The sequence below is a fragment of the Rhipicephalus microplus genome, unplaced genomic scaffold (assembly GCF_043290135.1).
Source record: "Rhipicephalus microplus isolate Deutch F79 unplaced genomic scaffold, USDA_Rmic scaffold_177, whole genome shotgun sequence".
Taxonomy (NCBI): domain Eukaryota; kingdom Metazoa; phylum Arthropoda; class Arachnida; order Ixodida; family Ixodidae; genus Rhipicephalus; species Rhipicephalus microplus.
This window is the reverse complement of record NW_027464748.1, coordinates 291,076-308,609: the sequence shown is the minus strand read 5'-3', so window position 1 is coordinate 308,609 and position 17,534 is coordinate 291,076. Positions and strand designations below refer to the sequence as shown.

The 17,534-nt window shown below is 45.8% G+C and overlaps 1 protein-coding gene across 3 annotated transcripts in view; it reads right to left on the bottom strand.

Annotated features, from left to right (window-relative positions):
- Positions 1 to 1,007: 1,007 nt before the first annotated feature.
- LOC142791603 (uncharacterized) overlaps positions 1,008 to 17,534 on the bottom strand; it is a 219,889-nt gene continuing 203,362 nt past the window's right edge. For 2 of the 3 annotated variants that reach the window (XR_012890333.1, XM_075885515.1), the window contains 2 exons: positions 9,962 to 10,097; positions 1,008 to 2,077 (listed from right to left, as the gene is read on the bottom strand). Coding sequence is in view for 2 of the 3 variants with exons in the window: in XM_075885515.1 (XP_075741630.1) it covers positions 9,977 to 10,097 (121 nt within the window). In the remaining variant the exon portion in view is untranslated. The remainder of the gene's footprint in view (positions 2,078 to 9,961; positions 10,098 to 17,534) is intronic. The other variant, XM_075885516.1, reaches the window with a different exon arrangement.

Genomic DNA, 17,534 nt, shown 5'->3' with positions numbered 1-17,534 from the left:
TTTTTCCGCTTTCGATTCTCCAAGTTGACTCTGTTTAAACTATGCGGGTTAAATCCTGACATATCTTTTTTTTTCATTCTCTTTCTTTTGTTTTCGTCTTTCCAGTGTTGAAGCGCATGTACTCTAGTCAAACTTTTCTGGGTTTAGGAAGACAAAAAAATGGCAGCATATCCAATGAGTGAATGATGGAGAGTGGGGCGAAGCATCCGTCCGTCCATTCGTTCTTGCTTCCGTCCGTCCATGCGTCCGTCTGTGTGACCGTCCGTGTGTCCATCCGTCCGTGCGTGCGTCTGCACGTCCATCTGTGCGTCCGTCCCTGCGTTCGTTCATGCATCCGCCCCTGCGTCCGTCTATGTGTTCATCCGTGGGTGAAGCCATCCATGAGTCCGTACATGCATCTGTCTGTGGATCCGTTCGTCCATCTATTCAACACTCCTAGTACCACCCTCTCGCATCTTTTCATCATATATTCCGCATATAGAAGCACCGCCATCCAGCGGACATTCCAAGGACTAAACGAGAAATGGCACACGCACACTTTTTACGGCTTGCGCTTCGTGTCTATATACTTCCCACCTTTAACCACCTCGAGTTCATGGTATATACTGGTTCACTCTATTCATGGCACTGCGGCCCAACGCTCGCTAAACTTTTCTAAAACCAAAGAGGGTACACCCAGCGAGTATAACGTAGCAACCCTTTCTTGTCAGATAGTGCTCAATGTACATGCCAATGGCTGCTAATGGGGAATGAGAGACAGGATAATTCGGCTTTTACTTTCTTACGGCTTGCGCTTCGTATCTACTTCCCACCTTTAACAACCTCGAGTTCATGGTATATACTAGTTCACTGTATTCACCGCACTGCGGCTCAAAGCTCGCTAAACCTTTCTAAAACCAAGGAGGTCCCGCCCAGCGAGTATAACGTAGCAACTCTTTCTTGTCAGATAGTGCTCAATGTACATTCCAAAGGCTGCTAATGGGGAATAAGAGACAGGAGAATACGGCTTTTAGTTAACGCGCACGCTGTGATTTTTTTATTGTTCAACAACGCACAGGAGAAATCTTCCACCGGCACCACCTTGCAGGTCAAAAGGTAAGACTGGTTACACATTACGACCACGACTACTGCGAGGGACGAACGGCTGCCGCTTTAAGAAGCTTCGCCCCTAGAAAAAAAAAAAACAGAAATTGTCCACATCTTCGTGACAGCATCTCGTGTTGACCACTGCACGTCTTCCGCCCATATAAGGAACGTTTGCAATTTTTATTTTCTATCTCGTCTCTATCCATCGGAGCAGAAGCAATCAACTTGCCTTGACTCTTTTTTTTTAAACTGCACTGAGATCAAACGCAGGCTCACTGAACACGAAAAACAAAACTGCTCAAGCTCCCATGCACATTCTACGATTGAAATGAAAAAAGAGAGAGAGGGTGAACGAAGGATTCAATGGACCGGGATGCACAGTAGGGAGAGACGAAAGGAAGTAAACGAAAGAATGAAAAAGTGGGAGGGTTTCAAGATAGAGAACCTAAAAGCAGTAGGCAAGATGGAGGAAACGATAATGGCAGACGGAAGCAATGTTGAGACAGTGCGCAATATCAGAAAACTGTCGAGCAAAATGCGAAGTACACTCAGAAATGCCAGAGATGTGCCGACAAGGAGGAATAGAGGAAGAAAGAAGGAGAGGGGGTGATGTCTCGCGAGAAATAGAGTAACAGGAAGAGGAAGACGTAAGCGGAAGACGAGGGCGTGTGCAGTATAGGAGCTAGTGTAGAAAATATGAGCGGGAACTCATGAACAGCGAAGAAGAAGAAGACGAAGGAGGAGGAGGAGAGAAAGATGGAAGAGACGGCGACGTGTCCTTTTCCCAATTCTCTGTACAGGCGGTGGGGTCCCCTCTCGGTTGGTCTGCCTCACTCGGTTGGCCGGAGCGTTCCGGAGGGAAAATTCGCATTTCAAATGCGGCTCCATGGCTCGCCCTTCCTTTTGCAGACATCGCCCCTGCCGAGTCTCGCCGCCTCTTGCTTTCTTACTTGATCCTCTTCAGATCTTGGCACGAACCGGAGCTTGGTTCCTGTGGGTGTAGGACGAGATGAGATGTAAGAAAACTGAAATAAGAAAGACATAAAAAACACTTCCTTCTTTCTCTGTGTGTTCATTTTAGTATTTCTTTTTTTTTGTCCTGATGTTGCAAAGATGTAGCGTACACTGGCGACAGCGGCGACCATATAGCAAAGACTCTCGAGCATGCGCAGCGTAGACATTTCAGCTTTTTATTTATAGTACGGTCTGTCCTCACGCCCGTTTCTCTATAACAACATTGGCTTACTCTCAGCAAAGTTAGCAACGCTACAGTGACAACAGGCCACGACTCCAGCCCCATTTCTGTTCTAGGCAAGCGTAAAGTTTAAGGAACGCCCATTGTTTCGAGATTATTTCTCACCCATACGCGGCTGCGCGTATACCGACCTTCGGACACTCGGCGCACCGCGGGCGGGCAACAGTCCGGCCTGCATCGGCGCATTTTCTCTGTTCGAAGTACCCACGTCTTTCCCCTTATATTCCGCCCCCCAAACCCTGCCTCGTCAGTTCCCAGCACAATGGGGCCTTTTAGGCTAGAAGAGCGGTAACTGCAAAGGAACAAGAGACCTAGGTAAGCGAGCCCTTCGAAGTGTCTCGTGGAGATACAGCGCCTGTTTCAGACACAGTGACAAAAGCACAGAAGTCGGGAAGGTGGTCGTTCCCTTTTTGCAAGTTCAATCTTATCGGAATTTATATCCCATTCGAAAGGTGGCACACAGAAGGGTAAGGAGGGGTGACTATGTGTTTATTTGGGCCCCGTTTTAGCGTTATTAGCTTTACTTGCTCTGCAGTGAAGAAGAAGGGATATTCCGACTGCCGAAAACCTTTCGCGGAACCGGACAAACGGACGGTGTCGCGCTTCAGGTGACATGGGGTGGGAGGCGTTCGGGAACTTAATTCATTCTGAGCGGTGAGAGATTCGCTCCTTATTCCACCTTTCGTCGGGTTAATGCGACGGTGACTCCGTGGAGGACCAGAGGTTGCGTGTCAAGGGAAGCAAAAGAAAGGAGGCTAAAGAAAGAAAGAAAAAACTACAAAAAAGAACAAAGAGAGGGGCGAGCCTACAAGCTCTGGCGTGGTTGTGAAATTGAAAAGTTCACTCCTCGAGAGCCTCAGTACGAAACAGTCTCCACTTCTTTGTGCAGACAGCGTAGATTGGAAAGAGCCTACGCTACTCTACCAATCACGCACTTTCTTTTTTTGCCTCTCTGCAGGCACATAGGGCGTTGGAATTGAAATAACAGTGAATATTATTACGCTTCTGCGTAGTGGTAGCATTACTTTCTTAAGGCTTTCTACTTGACGACATTTCACGTGGGTAGTGCAATTTTTTTCAGCGTTTTCGAAGGTATCGACAATGAAACGACGTTGTTACTGTGTTTCTCCTATAGTAGTTGACTGTACGTCATAATAAACTGAAGTTTCATTGTACTGCACAGCTCGATATAAATAATAGTACCTCAATTTAAACGTACGCCTCGATAAAGTTCAAGCTTCTTTCATTAAAATAACAGGTGTCACAACTCAAGGACTTGTGAATCATGAGCACTGTTGGGCACGTCACTGCAAAAGATCTTAATTAAAGCCAAAGCTTTATTTTAAAGCAATAGGAGGCACAGACCACATGTACTCATGCTAGCATACAGAACTCCTGGCACCCCGATGGAATCCATACTGATTACAGCGCAGCTCTACGTACAGCAATACAGATGCGTCGATCAGGCTTCATGCTTAGTAATTTCATCTCAACATGGGGTATGTGTTTGAAACCACGTGATTCGGTGGCCAGCGATCTTCTAATCAGTGATGGTCACGAAGGCGTCCTATTTGTGTGGCAACATCTGCTTACATCCCATAAATAGCGAAAATTCGGCAGATCTCACGCACTCGGGAGTCGATGGTATGCGGATGCTAGGTGAACGTGTTTTAATTTTTTTGTTGAGGGTGACGCTATGAAGCGGCGCTAAATATATGTAGAAGTCTACACACACACACATGCGTTAAACAGCCACATATGCTTTATATAACCAGTTGTTTACAGTTGCATAACGATGTCGACAGCAACATGGATACACACCAGAAGCGGTAAGCTGATATGAAGCGCTGGTGTTTGCGCTGGTGCGCACCAGGATGGTAGCCGTCAACACTGCTACACAAATCAACTTCAGCGGATGGCACCTAACTACAATTTACGTTAACCCATCATGACGGCTGGATGATACAAGTATATATAAAATGTTTATAAAATTGGATAGCAATTACTGCAACCACAATTGACCACAAGAACAACCACAAGAACTGCAACCACAAGAACATTAGGGTCTATTTAATGAATATATACGAAGCCAGGCGTGACTCAGTGGCGGAATACTTCATTGCCACGCTGAATGCTAGAGTTCGATTCCCGCCGGGACGCCTGCTGCTGGGTCGTTTATTGTTTTCATTCGTCCGGTCAATGCCGCCTATGACAGCTTTTTCTTAACGCTCAAGCGTTAGAGTTGCCCATCTGTGATCTTGCCGTTCCCGGTGAGATATAAAATGTCCATCACCTGTGGCACATATCTGCCCCCGGGGATGTCCTGCTGTTGTGGTTGACGATGCACGCGGCGAGATTGTGACATTATTCATGTCATGACCAGCGAGTCGTATTCATCAAATCATCTTACACTCCCGGACTAATTTTGGTGAACTCCAAGTTAAGGGAATGATCATGAGAGGACCCAGACGTTAGTAGATAGATAGATAGATAGATAGATAGATAGATAGATAGATAGATAGATAGATAGATAGATAGATAGACAAACGCCATAAGTGCTTGCAGTACTCAAAGAAATTCTTCGCATTAAAAAAAGAAAGGTAATGATGATTAGCAATGTATAGCCATAATAACCCCTGTATAAACATTCCACGAACCTCTCACTAGTGAAGTTGTTTTTTTTTTCCTCCTTTGTCAAATCCTTGCTACTCAAAACAGGTCACTGTTCTCTCAAATTCCACTATTGGACACAAAGCCTCCTCAACGCCATATCACACGTGGTTATGTTGAGAGGCTAAGAGAGTTCGAAAGTCAGCGGCAGAGACGTAGAAGGGGAGTTCTCACTTCCAGCTCAGCCACAGACACTCTGACAACGACAGTCGAAACGAAGGCGAGATAGAGAGGAGACACGGGCCTTTCTGGGTGTGACTAGGAGGGTCCTTGATGCACCCTCTCTGGTAAGGATCCGTCCCTGCTCGGAGCCGACGTGTGTAATGGTAGTAGTACGCCTAGCACCGTTACGAAGTCCTGCCGGTGACAGGCCCACTCGGGAGGGCTGTGACGCAGCGTTGGCGGGTTGACGATGAAGGGTGCTTGACGCGTCCGGAGTTAATGAGAACTGCTAGAGAGTGAGATAGAGGGAGAGTGTAAAAGAGCAGCGGCTTTATGGAAGCGGAGCAGCTCTTTTGCGAAATCCCTTCATGGCAAGGCCATGCCAAATGACAAGCGATAGTTTCCACGTGCCTTTTGCAGAGTCGAGTGCGAGGGGGGAAAGGAGCACCTGCCAAATGACGCGTGGTGTTCGAGAGGCTTCTCTCGAAAATACTTTGACTCTAGCGACGTCCTTGCAGCTCGCTCCATTCGAACCCAATACACCCGGGGAAAGCCTGAGACTGAATCGGCGAATGAAGTCAGTTGCTACAGGGGGGTAGAGGGGGGGGGAAGGGGGCGATGTGATGTGCTGGGCGTAATCTCGGTCAGCTGGGGTGTCTACAGGTCGGCGTCACATGGAAGGAGGAAGCACTGCCGGCAAAGTGCACCTCACTTTTTCATGAGACCCAACCCCTTCTGACAAGGTAATCAAGTCGTACAAATTTATGTTGTCTATTGGTCTTTAGTTGAGCGTTTACGAAGTTAAACTATTTAGCTTTAGCGCCGATCTGAGAAAATGGTGGTCGTCAAAATAGAACACTGTTCTATAGGACGCTCTCTCTATCTCGCTTTGCACTAAGGCTTGAAACGCACGGGCTCCATATCAGCGTGTCATTCGTTCATGAGCTCAGTTAGTACAAATAACGTTGAAATGAAAGACGACTGAGATGGCGTCCTTTTCTCGTGACGACGAGTAGAAAGTGATCGTTCTACGCACACTGCGTATTTCAGCACAGTCTAACTAACAAGGCACCAAGTAACTACACACAATATTAGTATTTCGGCACTGCGATATTCAGTTTTTGTTTTTCTCACACTTTTCGTTTGGCAATTACGCGCAATCTTCGCGTGCTCTAGTTAAGTGCATCTGAATTAAACAATATTGCTAGCACAGAGCTGCCATGAGGGGGCATTTGCAAACACTAAAAACTTGGAACACCGTGAACACTTGTATATACACTCTCTAGGAGTTCTTTGGGTATCAGAAACTAATGCTTCATTTGCTATTCCGCTTTATAAGACGTAAGCAGCTGGTCAACAAATAATTTTAGGTATCATACCTATGAGTATAAGGCATTGAATTTAAAGAAATATGATAATAGGTAATATATCCACAAGCACAATAAGTGGCTATGCTCAATGCAGCGTCCCAATTTCTTCGATTTAAAGTGACTTAAACTTATGTCAGGAGTAGATAATACATTTTCTTCATGGAACCAGAGTGTTAATGCACACAACTTCTAATGCATTATTTCGTTCCTTAGAATATACCTGTGAGCTTACGTGAATGTGAATTGAATGGCAAAGTAACATCATAAATAAGGAACGAAAATGAAGCAAGCATGTAATCAATCAAGGAACCTATGCCGCAAGCTTGAAAAGTGGAACACAGAAATAAAGCATTGCAGGGGTCGCATACTCCTCAGTAAACGAACTGTAAAATCTGTGGATTCATACAATGATGCAACTATATTGTCACAAGCACCCGTAATGGAGACTCGTGGGAATTTAGAGAGGCAGGAAATAAATAAAAGGAAGAGACAGGGAAGTTAACCTATAGAAGAACTGGTTTGCTACCCTGTACAGGGGTGGAGAAATAAGGGTTGAAAAGAGGATAGAGATAGAGAGATATAAAAAAATTGGAAAAAATAGACATGCACACACATGGAGGGCGTTGCATTCACAGTCGTTTGGAGAGACCGGCTGAACGCAGGAAGCGCAGGAGCGCCTCCACAGCCTTCCTCTGCGACATAAAGTCCTGTCGGTAGCGCAGGATTCTTTCTTCCGAAATTTAATTTTCGATTGAGGAGTATACGCTTTTTAATTTAATGGGCTACAAGTTTTAATGGCTGGCACTGCTTACTTCTTTATATTGATTTCTTGTAGTGCCACAAATATCCAACCTCAAATATTAAAAAACCGCGTATTTCTGAACTTCATATATTGTGTTTGTACTTATTCGAATTATCGCTATTCATTACGCCGTACTACACAAGTACGTTTGTAATTTAGCCACTTGTATAATGGATATGTGACTTTTCTTTTTCTACAGTTATCTGCTGTTAGCTGTAGTCGTGGGGCGAGAAGCCAGCCCAGGCGCCCGCATCTTCGGCACCAGTACAATTTGTGACTTGTCGTGGACTGTCAATGAACTTCAAACATTTCGTAAGCAGACTTTTCCTGCATCTGCGTGAAACTAGACCATTATTAAATGCGAAGCATTTATTAGCAAACTTTAGTGACTTTGAGCGTATCTATCTATCTATCTATCTATCTATCTATCTATCTATCTATCTAGCCGCTTACGTTTAGGTGCTCTCGTGGTCACCTCCTTAACTTCGCGTGAACCAAAATTAGCATGGGAGGGTAAGATGGTTTGACGAATATGACGCGCTGATCAACACGTGAATAATGTCACAATCCCGTCGCGTACGTCGTCAAACACTTCCCGCTAGACAGTGGCACATACCCACGAGCGGGTATGTGCCGCTGGTATGCGGGTATGTGGCACAGGCGATTGAAACAGTATCTACCCAAGAACGACGAGAACACACATGGGTATTTTTAACGGGTGAGCGTAAAGCAATACCCGACATCGGTAGCGTTGGCCAGATGAATGCAAAGAATAAATGTCAGGGTCCCAGCTGGAATCGAACCCAAGCATTCTGCGTGGCAATAAAGCATTTTACCACAGAGCTACGCCACGTCTCGAAACTACTTTTCAAATAGACGCTTATTTTCGTAAAAGGTCAATAGTGGTTTCAGTGCTGCTTGTCCAATTTTATAAACATCACATATGCATTCCTTTGATGTCGCCGTCAGGTCGCGTTAACGTCAATTGTGGTTAGTTGCCATGCGCTGAAGTTGATTTAGGTAGTGGCGTCCAGGGCCAGCATCTTTGCTACCATCAGCGCTTCATATCAGCTCCTGGTGTAGCTAATACGCATGTTCCAGTGGGCATCGTTGCGCAAGTGCAAACAACTGGTTACATAAACTTCTGCAACTCTTTCACATGTGTCTGTGCGTGCAACGTTTGTACATATATTTAGCGTCATTTCATTACTGCTGCGCAATGGTAAAATTGCAACACGGTCACCTTGATTGATTTGCGGTGTTTAACGTCCCAAAACCACCATATGATTATGAGAGACGCCGTAGTGGAGGACTCCGGAAATTTTGACCACCTGGGGTTCTTTAACGTGCACGCAAATCTGAGCACACGGGCCTACAACATTTCCGCCTCCATCAGAAATGCAGCCGCCGCAGCCGGGATTCGAACCCGCGACCTGCGCGTCAGCAGCCGAGTACCTTAGCCACTAGACCACCGCGGCGGGGCAACATGGTCACCTTCCCTCTGCATGTTTCACATAACGTCGATTTCCAGCTACGTGGGATCTGCCAATTTTTTTTCTTTTATGTACTATGCGGCGAGGCACCCCCTTTCGGCCCACACGCACGTACGCACGCACAGACACACACACGAATGATCTTATATCCACCTGCTTTGCTGCAAATATTGTCGACAGACAATAGCTTTCTGCATGCCAGCCTTCTTTCGTACGTAAATAGCGTCGCATTTTCAGCGCAAGCTGGAAAACAATAGTGTCTTTAGAATTACGTATCTATCCGTAATTTCTAGTAAAAGAACGCACCACCTAATATTTACGTACTGATGTTGCGCCTCAGATATACGTATTATTTGCTTTTTGATTAACATGTTCACAAGTATGAACACATCCACCAGTTGAAGTCAGATGGACGTTCATCAAGTGCCTAAACTTTGGTCGGGTGGCTGAATTGTGTGACAGACAGACAGACAGACAGACAGACAGACAGACAGACAGACAGACAGACAGACAGACAGACAGGCAGGCAGGCAGACAGACAGACAGACAGACAGACAGACAGACAGACAGACAGACAGACAGACAGACAGAAAGACAGACAGACAGACAGACAGACAGACAGACAGACAGACAGACAGACAGACAGACAGACAGACAGACAGACAGACAGACAGACAGACAGACAGACAGACAGACAGACAGACAGACAGACAGACAGACAGACAGACAGACAGGCAGGCAGACAGACAGACAGACAGACAGACAGACAGACAGACAGACAGACAGACAGACAGACAGACAGACAGACAGACAGACAGACAGACAGACAGACAGACAGACAGACAGACAGACGGACGGACAGACAGACAGACGGACGGACGGACCAAAATTTTCGCGTTCAAGTATCCCATGGAACACTCTCGTCTTTAGAAACAAATGTCGTTCCGAGTGTCATATTCTAATTTCCATCCACCATGACTCAGAGCTACGTATGTCAGGAACAAACGGAAGATAAACGGGGGAGTGGAGGTTAGGCTGCGGCATGGGAGAAGCGATATTCATTTATCCATAGAGGAGTGGCCTGCCGGATGCTGCGCTCCGCTCTGTTTCGGCTGCCACGTACGCTCAGGAAGCGATCCTACGAGCTCTTTGCCTTCTTCACATAGATGGCCGCATTTTCCCATGGGGCTATCTCGGCGTGTGGCGTTTTTCCGGTTAGCGCCTCCAGTAGCGATGCGATGACAGGACCATCGTCCTCTCTGTATGTGGGAGGGGTACAAAAAAAAAATACACGCGATATAGTAGAGGAAGAAATGATAAGTGCATCATAGACACGCAGCTCGCAAAGTAATAAAAAATATAAAGGGATGCTAGAGTGATTGAATAATTCACACTTGTACAAGAATTTTCTACTTGAGAAAAATTAGGTGCGATTCACCTGAGTAAATTCACCTGAGCAAATGTATGAATGGAGGGACCTTAGTCAGGCAGAGGTAATCTGCCTTTAGTCCCTTCAACCTAGGCAATCATTGTTTTTGTCTGAATAAACAGTGAATGAATGAATAAATGAATGAATGAATGAATCAATGAATCAAGGAATGAATGAGTGGAGAGTATACTTGTATTTTGTTCTATGAAAATGTCAGCGTCTCGACGTCTACTCGTCTTGTACAAACGCTCAGAATCTCATTCAACTCGACCAATGTATAAAAAGAACGGTATGAACGCATTAAAAAGATAGTTCGCCTTACTCGTTGCTACTCGGAAGGCGTACTAGTGAATAGCTTGAGCGTTGCAGCAAAATATGTGTGACGTATTCTGAAAAGAAATATTGACCTCAATTAGCTCTACACTCAGCTGACGAGTAATATGATAACGTGTCAGTCCCAAACTCTCCCCCCCCCCCCTTTTCATCTTCCGTTTATTACCGACATACGTAGATCTGAATCATGCTGTATAGAAGAATGCGCTGGTGGATACTTAGTTGCAAAAAATACACTTGCATCGAGGCTTGCTGCGTCTTGTTTAATAAATATCGACATTATCTAAATATTTAGGTAACTTTTTATGCACAGCTAAAGAAACCAACAAACAATTAGGCTAAGGAGCCACTGCAGGGTCATTACGTATGGCTTTTTAACTACATATAGTGTAATGACTCTGAGTTGAATTGAAAGAAAGCAAAGTGGACGAGAGATCATCCTTCGAGTCGGTGGGATCCATACCCACAACCTCCGAATCGCGCTTGAAATGCTCTGCCACTTGTGCTCTCAAAATATTTCGCACGACGCATAAGTTTTTATATTAGAAGACACATTAATATGGCTCGTTATAACTGAATCGCGCGATATGCACAATTTGTGAACAGCCGCTACCTTACTCCTGTTGAAAGTCATATGCCGCGGACACACTCACGTGTTGCATCGCGTCTAGTGGCTAAGGTACTCGGCTGCTGACCCGCAGGTCGCGGGTTCGATTCCCGGCTGCGGTGGCTGCATTTCCGATGGAGGCGGAAATGTAGGCCCGTGTGCTCAGATTTGGGCCCACGTTAGAGAACCCCAGGTGGTCGAAATTTCCCGAGCCCTCCACTACGGCGTCTCTTATAATCATATGGTGGTTTTGGGACGTTAAACCCCACAAATCAATCAATCACTCACTCACTCAATCAATCAATCAATCAATCAATCAATCAATCAAATCAATCAATCAACGTGTCGCATTGCGCATACTACGTGCTCAATGCTGGCAACGACCATATGAATTTTAACTAAACATGAAGGCATATAACGACGGCGAAGCGATCAGAAGAGTGGACTACACCTTGGAGTGCCCTGACACTGTCAAAATATGAAATGCTGACCAAGTCGCCGTACTGCGCACCCCGCCCTCATTGGCAAAGCAAGCAAGTGGTTACTTTATCGCTAATAGACGCCAATGTTGAACGTGGCGGAATTCAACAATGACCAGAAAGACATCATGCATAGTTTTGGCGCAAAATATTCATATTCGTTTATGTTTCGCTTCACGAGGTGAAAGCTACAAATAATTAACATAATATTAATCGAGAAGCATCCTTTGTTCTTTAAGCACAGAATATAAAAGAGCGAACGAAAAAATTCGGCAGATACCACGTCCCTTTGGCATCGAGGATATGTGAAGCGTCCAGAGGGAACAGAACAAAGTCGTAATTTTTTATTGATCAACACGTCATGAAATTACGCTAAATATATGTATAAATTTGCACGCACAGACATGTGGTAAAGAGTTCCAGATGTTTATATACCCAGTTGTTCGCACTCGTGCAACTATGCCAACAGGGACCGGTGCATTAGCAACACGAGAAGCGATAAGCTGACTTGAAGCGCCGGCCGGTGCTCGCGAGGATGGTAGCTTTGGACACCGCTACATAAATGCAGCGCGTGGCATCTGACTACAATTGATGTTAACCCGACTTGACGGCGGTATAACAGGAGCACAGTGACGGTCAAAGTATTGCGTACCGCGGGGGCGCTTGTCAAACAGCACCAAGGCGACTTCTGACGGCTGCCTTTGAAGCTCGTGGGATCGCAATGCGAAAGCGTGTCGCAATGCGCAAGCCTGCTAGTTCGCTCTCTTGAACAGCTCTCGCACTAGAACGCCAGAAGAAGCCCAACACTTGAAAGGGCCAATGCTACGTGCAAACACGTTGGCTTTCTTACGGGACGGTTGAGGCATGCACCGAGAACCGAACCGCGCTACCACTTCAGATGGCGATGCGGTCGAAGCCGAACAAAGTTATCGCTATCTGCTTTCGAAAGCGAATCTCGGCGTACTTCAACATTTTTTTCTACATAAGCGAGGTTTGTACCGATGCTTTACCTAGCCGTGCAGTAGGAGTGTCTTCTGATTAGCCGCGAACTCATAACAGTGATAATTATCAATCTCATTAACTCACACGCTTCGACATGTGCGCGCCTCCAGCTCGCAGGCAGGCGCTCGTGTTATGCCTTACAGCCTGGTGTCCATAAATGCCCGGACAAAGCAAAAGATGGTTATAGAGGCCTAAAGCGGCCGGAAGTTCTCCCTAAGTCCTCCGGAAGCATGGTGTGCCATGACGTACTTCGTCATCGCACTGCGGGGAAGCGGGGAACAGCACAGCCTTAGTGCACCGGCTGGTAGGGAAGATGGGACCCACTTCGATAAACCAAAGGGAGACGGGCAGCGCCAACGAACACAAACAGGCCTCCCTTCCATCGTCTCCCTATACTTCCCTCGCGACGGTGCACAATGGTCCGAGATATATCGCGTGAGACCCGGAAGCACCAAGAAGTCATATTTCATCCACCACCGCACCTCCATGCCACGTGCGTATATATATATATATATATATATATATATATATATATATATATATATATATATATATATATATATATATATATATATATATATATATCGTCCTTGTCACGAAACTACTCCTAGCACCGCAGTCAGATACGGAGGGGCTGTCACCTCCTTCCTCTTGATTTCAAGTGGTTCTTTCTTACCAAGGCTTAGCACCGCCACAACGAGGAACGACAACCGCAACGAGGAGGAAGGCAGACGAAATCTACCGAGGTGGTAGCTTATCTCTTTCCGGTTACCTCCTCACTCCCCCTCTCCCCTTTTTACGTCTCGCTTATCAAACACTCGGTTTCGAACGCGGGTTTATTTCACCCCAGCTTCCTTCCTGTCCTGAACCCACCTCAACTGCCAGTGCCGAGAGGTCAAAGTAGGCAGGGCTGACGCACTCTACGATGGAAGTGTCAGAAGAGTAATTGAAATATGGGACATTCGAAAACTGTGCTATTCTCGCTCTTTTTTTTTCGCTTTGTTTTGGCGTTCCACACTTTTCACAAAAACTTAGTTCTGCTAGCCATTACTGGTTGATGTCTTAATATTTCGTACGTATATATCTATTCATAGGTTGTTGTTTTTTTTCAGCTTATGTGAACGCAAACTTCTTTTATTCTCTCTGCTGTCATGTAATCAGAAATGACAGCAAGTACATTTAATGATTATTTTATTTTTACCTAACGTTCCACCCAGCATGGTACCCATCTTATTGAAATTGACTTAGTGGCTTTCAAGTGCTGTATTCAGTCCTCCCCTTCCTATCTTTTCCCCCCTTTTTACTTGGGGGGGGGGGGGTAGGTAAGCACGTGTAAGCCTAGATATTTTAAAATAAGTATGACAAAATGAGATAAAAATACGAATGTTACGCAGATACGCATGGAGTAAGTAACCGTATATTCATCGCACTCTTACTCAGCTACCACGTGCGCGGCATATTGTGAGGACTACCGGTATCGAAGACTATCGACTATCGGTATCGCATATTGTTAGGACTATCGGTGTAAGCGATTGCAAAAGCGTCGGTTATTTCTAGCCTGCACCGAATCGAACAGGTCACTCGTTTAACATTTTTTTTGCGGCTTTCTTTTTATCTCTGGCTTAGGAGGGGGGGATTCAACATTGGCAACAGTGAAGGATGCAACCCTGAGCACTGTTTCTGTTAAAAAAAAAGAATGACTACATGGGCGCAGTCTCTAAACACGTGCCTCAAGATGCGTCATGTCATATTTCTCCAAAATTTTCAGTTTCAGCGGGAAATAAATCCTGTTATTTTCTTTTACGATGCTGCGGACTCTGTGTTGGAACTTGATCTGGGAGAGGTGCTAGAACGTTATCTCTGCCCAATGCAACTACGGAGGGTCACTCACGGCATCGAGAGTAATACCCCTGTCACACGGGCACCCGCGAAGACCGTTTAACTCCCCTGTCCTTACGACAACGAAGATGTGGTCCGTGTCACACGGCCACCCTTACGCAAACGAAGGTGAACGGAGCACTTCGCAAAGGACGTTCAACGATCTCCCTTCGCAGCGAAACGAGGTACTCTCGTCCCCAGCAGTCTAGAGGTCAGAGAAAAATTTCGAGCACGAAGTGGCTGCAGTGAAAGAATAATACATTTTGGCAGTATTAAACGTTTTTTTTTTGTAGTACTCAATCACTACGCGTGTTTGTTTACATATATTTACGCCCGCCAGAGTTCACTTACTCTCAACACCGATGCCCTACACACCGTGCCTCGCGAGTCGGGCCGGCCGGCGCCAGCCGATCAACGTCCTTACCAGCGCAATATCGTACCACTTCCTCACGTCGTCCGCTGTGTCACTCATGGCTGAAGAACACAAAATGTGCGCTCACGAGGCAAGGAAGCATAAGAACTTTCGTACCGAGCATGTATACCGGCAAGAAAACAACTAAAAGCACAATGTGGCCAGCGTCACTAGCAGCATTGCTACATTTAGCAAATGAGTTTTTATTTGAAACTATTTTTAATGGTTTCTTAGTCGCATACTTACTTAATAGTGCTTTTTTGTAAAAACCGCACAACAAGAATTCACAAAAAAAATCAATAGGGATGAAATTAGAATGCTTTTCCGAAAATCAAACAGCGCCAGCAGAGCACCCTCGCGGCAACTGTTGCAACCTTGCCATTGCCGTGTGACACTGCCACAACTCCTTCTCCATCGAACCCCCTAGGGGAGATTTACGTTGACGGTGTTCAACGAAGTTTGGTGGTGGCCGTGTGACAGGGGTATAAGAAATGCAGAGCACACTGCTTGGAAGCAAGGAAACATGCGCTGGTAACGGTCAGTGAGAGAGAGAAAGAGAGATAGAGAAAGAGAGGGATGCAACTGTGACACGAGCAACAATGGCAACAGTGAAGAACTGCTCCTTCGATCCTTACCAAAAGTAAGCTGGCACGGGACAGAGTAAACGAGTCCACTATGAGAAAAACAAAACAAAGGAAATGTAGGGACACATAAAAGACGAAGAGAGCTCCATTGGAGGACCGAAGAACCCCGCCGATACGTGTTTAAGACGGCGTTCATTCATATTCAATGCAGTCACATTGTGTGTACGCTCTATCTCTTCGCACATCTCCTTCTCTCCCTGTGTTTCACTCGACTTTTTTTTTGCTATTTTGCTTGCCACGCGCGAACTTTCTTGCTTGGGTGACGGCGGGAGTCCGATATTGAAGCACGCTTCTGACTCTTGGTTCCCGTTCGTTGTTGCTAGCTAGACAGCGACAGGGAGGATGAGAAGATTGCAGGGTCTGGAAGTTGGCTGAGGACCTTATCGTCGACCCACGCACAAGGGCTTTAGTTTTTAGGCCAGGCCGGCTTCCTACAACTCAGGCTTGTTGGAATCGCCGGCTCTTGTACTTTTGCGCATTCTTGCTCTCCAGGCAACCAGACCAGACCCGATGAAGAAGTAACAGCTCTGTTTCTCCACCCGGCAGAGTCCGGGACTATGGGGACGTGCTTGTCCTTTGCAGCATTGTATCGGTGCCCGATTTAGTCGGCACACTGCCAGCCGTGGCATGATTTCCTCTCTTTTCACTCTTTCAGTCTGTCTTAGGCGCAGTGCGCGAGCAGGCGAGCCGAGAACACGTTGTCGTGATGGTGACAACCAGCGACTGACACATGTGCTTTAATTCTTTTCGACTCCACTACGCAGGAATGTTCCCTGCGTCAGCATGTGACCAGTTTGTTCCGATGGTACAAAACTATCGCTCGCCTGATGTTGATGTTTCTGCTGATTATGGTTGCCCGGAAGGGGGAGACCACCCCGAATACGGTGCCTAATTAACACCGAAATAAATATTTTCATTCCGTTCATTTGTCCGTCCATCTATGCAAGCGTGCCTGTTATTGTCATTCGTTTGTTCGTCGCCACTTGCTTTTTATATAAACTACGTGAAAACACAATTTTCATTAGTGACGTCTTGGTGAAGCTAAAGTTATTTACTTTTGGTACTAAACTGAAACAGCACGAAAAAATAAAGGCGGATAGGGAAGTGTGCACCACCTGCTGCTATTTAAAATGCAGGTATTCATTTGGATTATATATTTCACCTCAAAATTAGCGCTTGCTTGTCTTTGAACACGCTAGCTTTTTCAAGGAGTCCGAATATGAACTGCCATGTGTCGTAAAAAGAATCACCCTTAGTCGTATTACATGGATAGTGTTGCAAGATGCTGCGCAATCTTCGCCGGGATTGGTTGCTTATTAACGAAAAAGCAAAAACATGTACTCCAAACTGTTATCTTGCCATTTCATGCCAAGACTTGAGTTACGGCAAGGCAGTATGAGGTAAGGAATTTCAAATTATCCTCCAGGGATTTGGACACAACAGGTACATCTTTGTGAATATTACTTTCTTTCCTTCTCACTTCTTTTCTCTCTGTACTGGGTAATAAAGCAATTACACCGTGGTGTAAAGCAGGAAGTGAAAGAGACCAGCCCGACCCTGGTACGACGCAATTAGCACTCGCAGTAGAGCGTTATATGGCTCTAGACATACATGGAGAGAGAGAGAGAGAGAGAGAGAGAAATGGTTTGGCACCACCGCTTCAACAGACGCGCTTGCAAAATTACATTTCAAGAAAAAAAAACTAACGGAGTCGTTGCACAACTTGCACAACTTGCACATTAGGAACCATGTCGAAGATATTTCCAATAACAACTTTTGCGGCAATACCCGTGCGATAGCAATAAAAAAGAAGAAAAAAAAACGTGTATTTGGCACTAGTGAGCGCGATGTCGAACGAACATCAGTATTCTCTGCAACACCAGATATGCTAAGGATGTGTCAAAAAACGTGG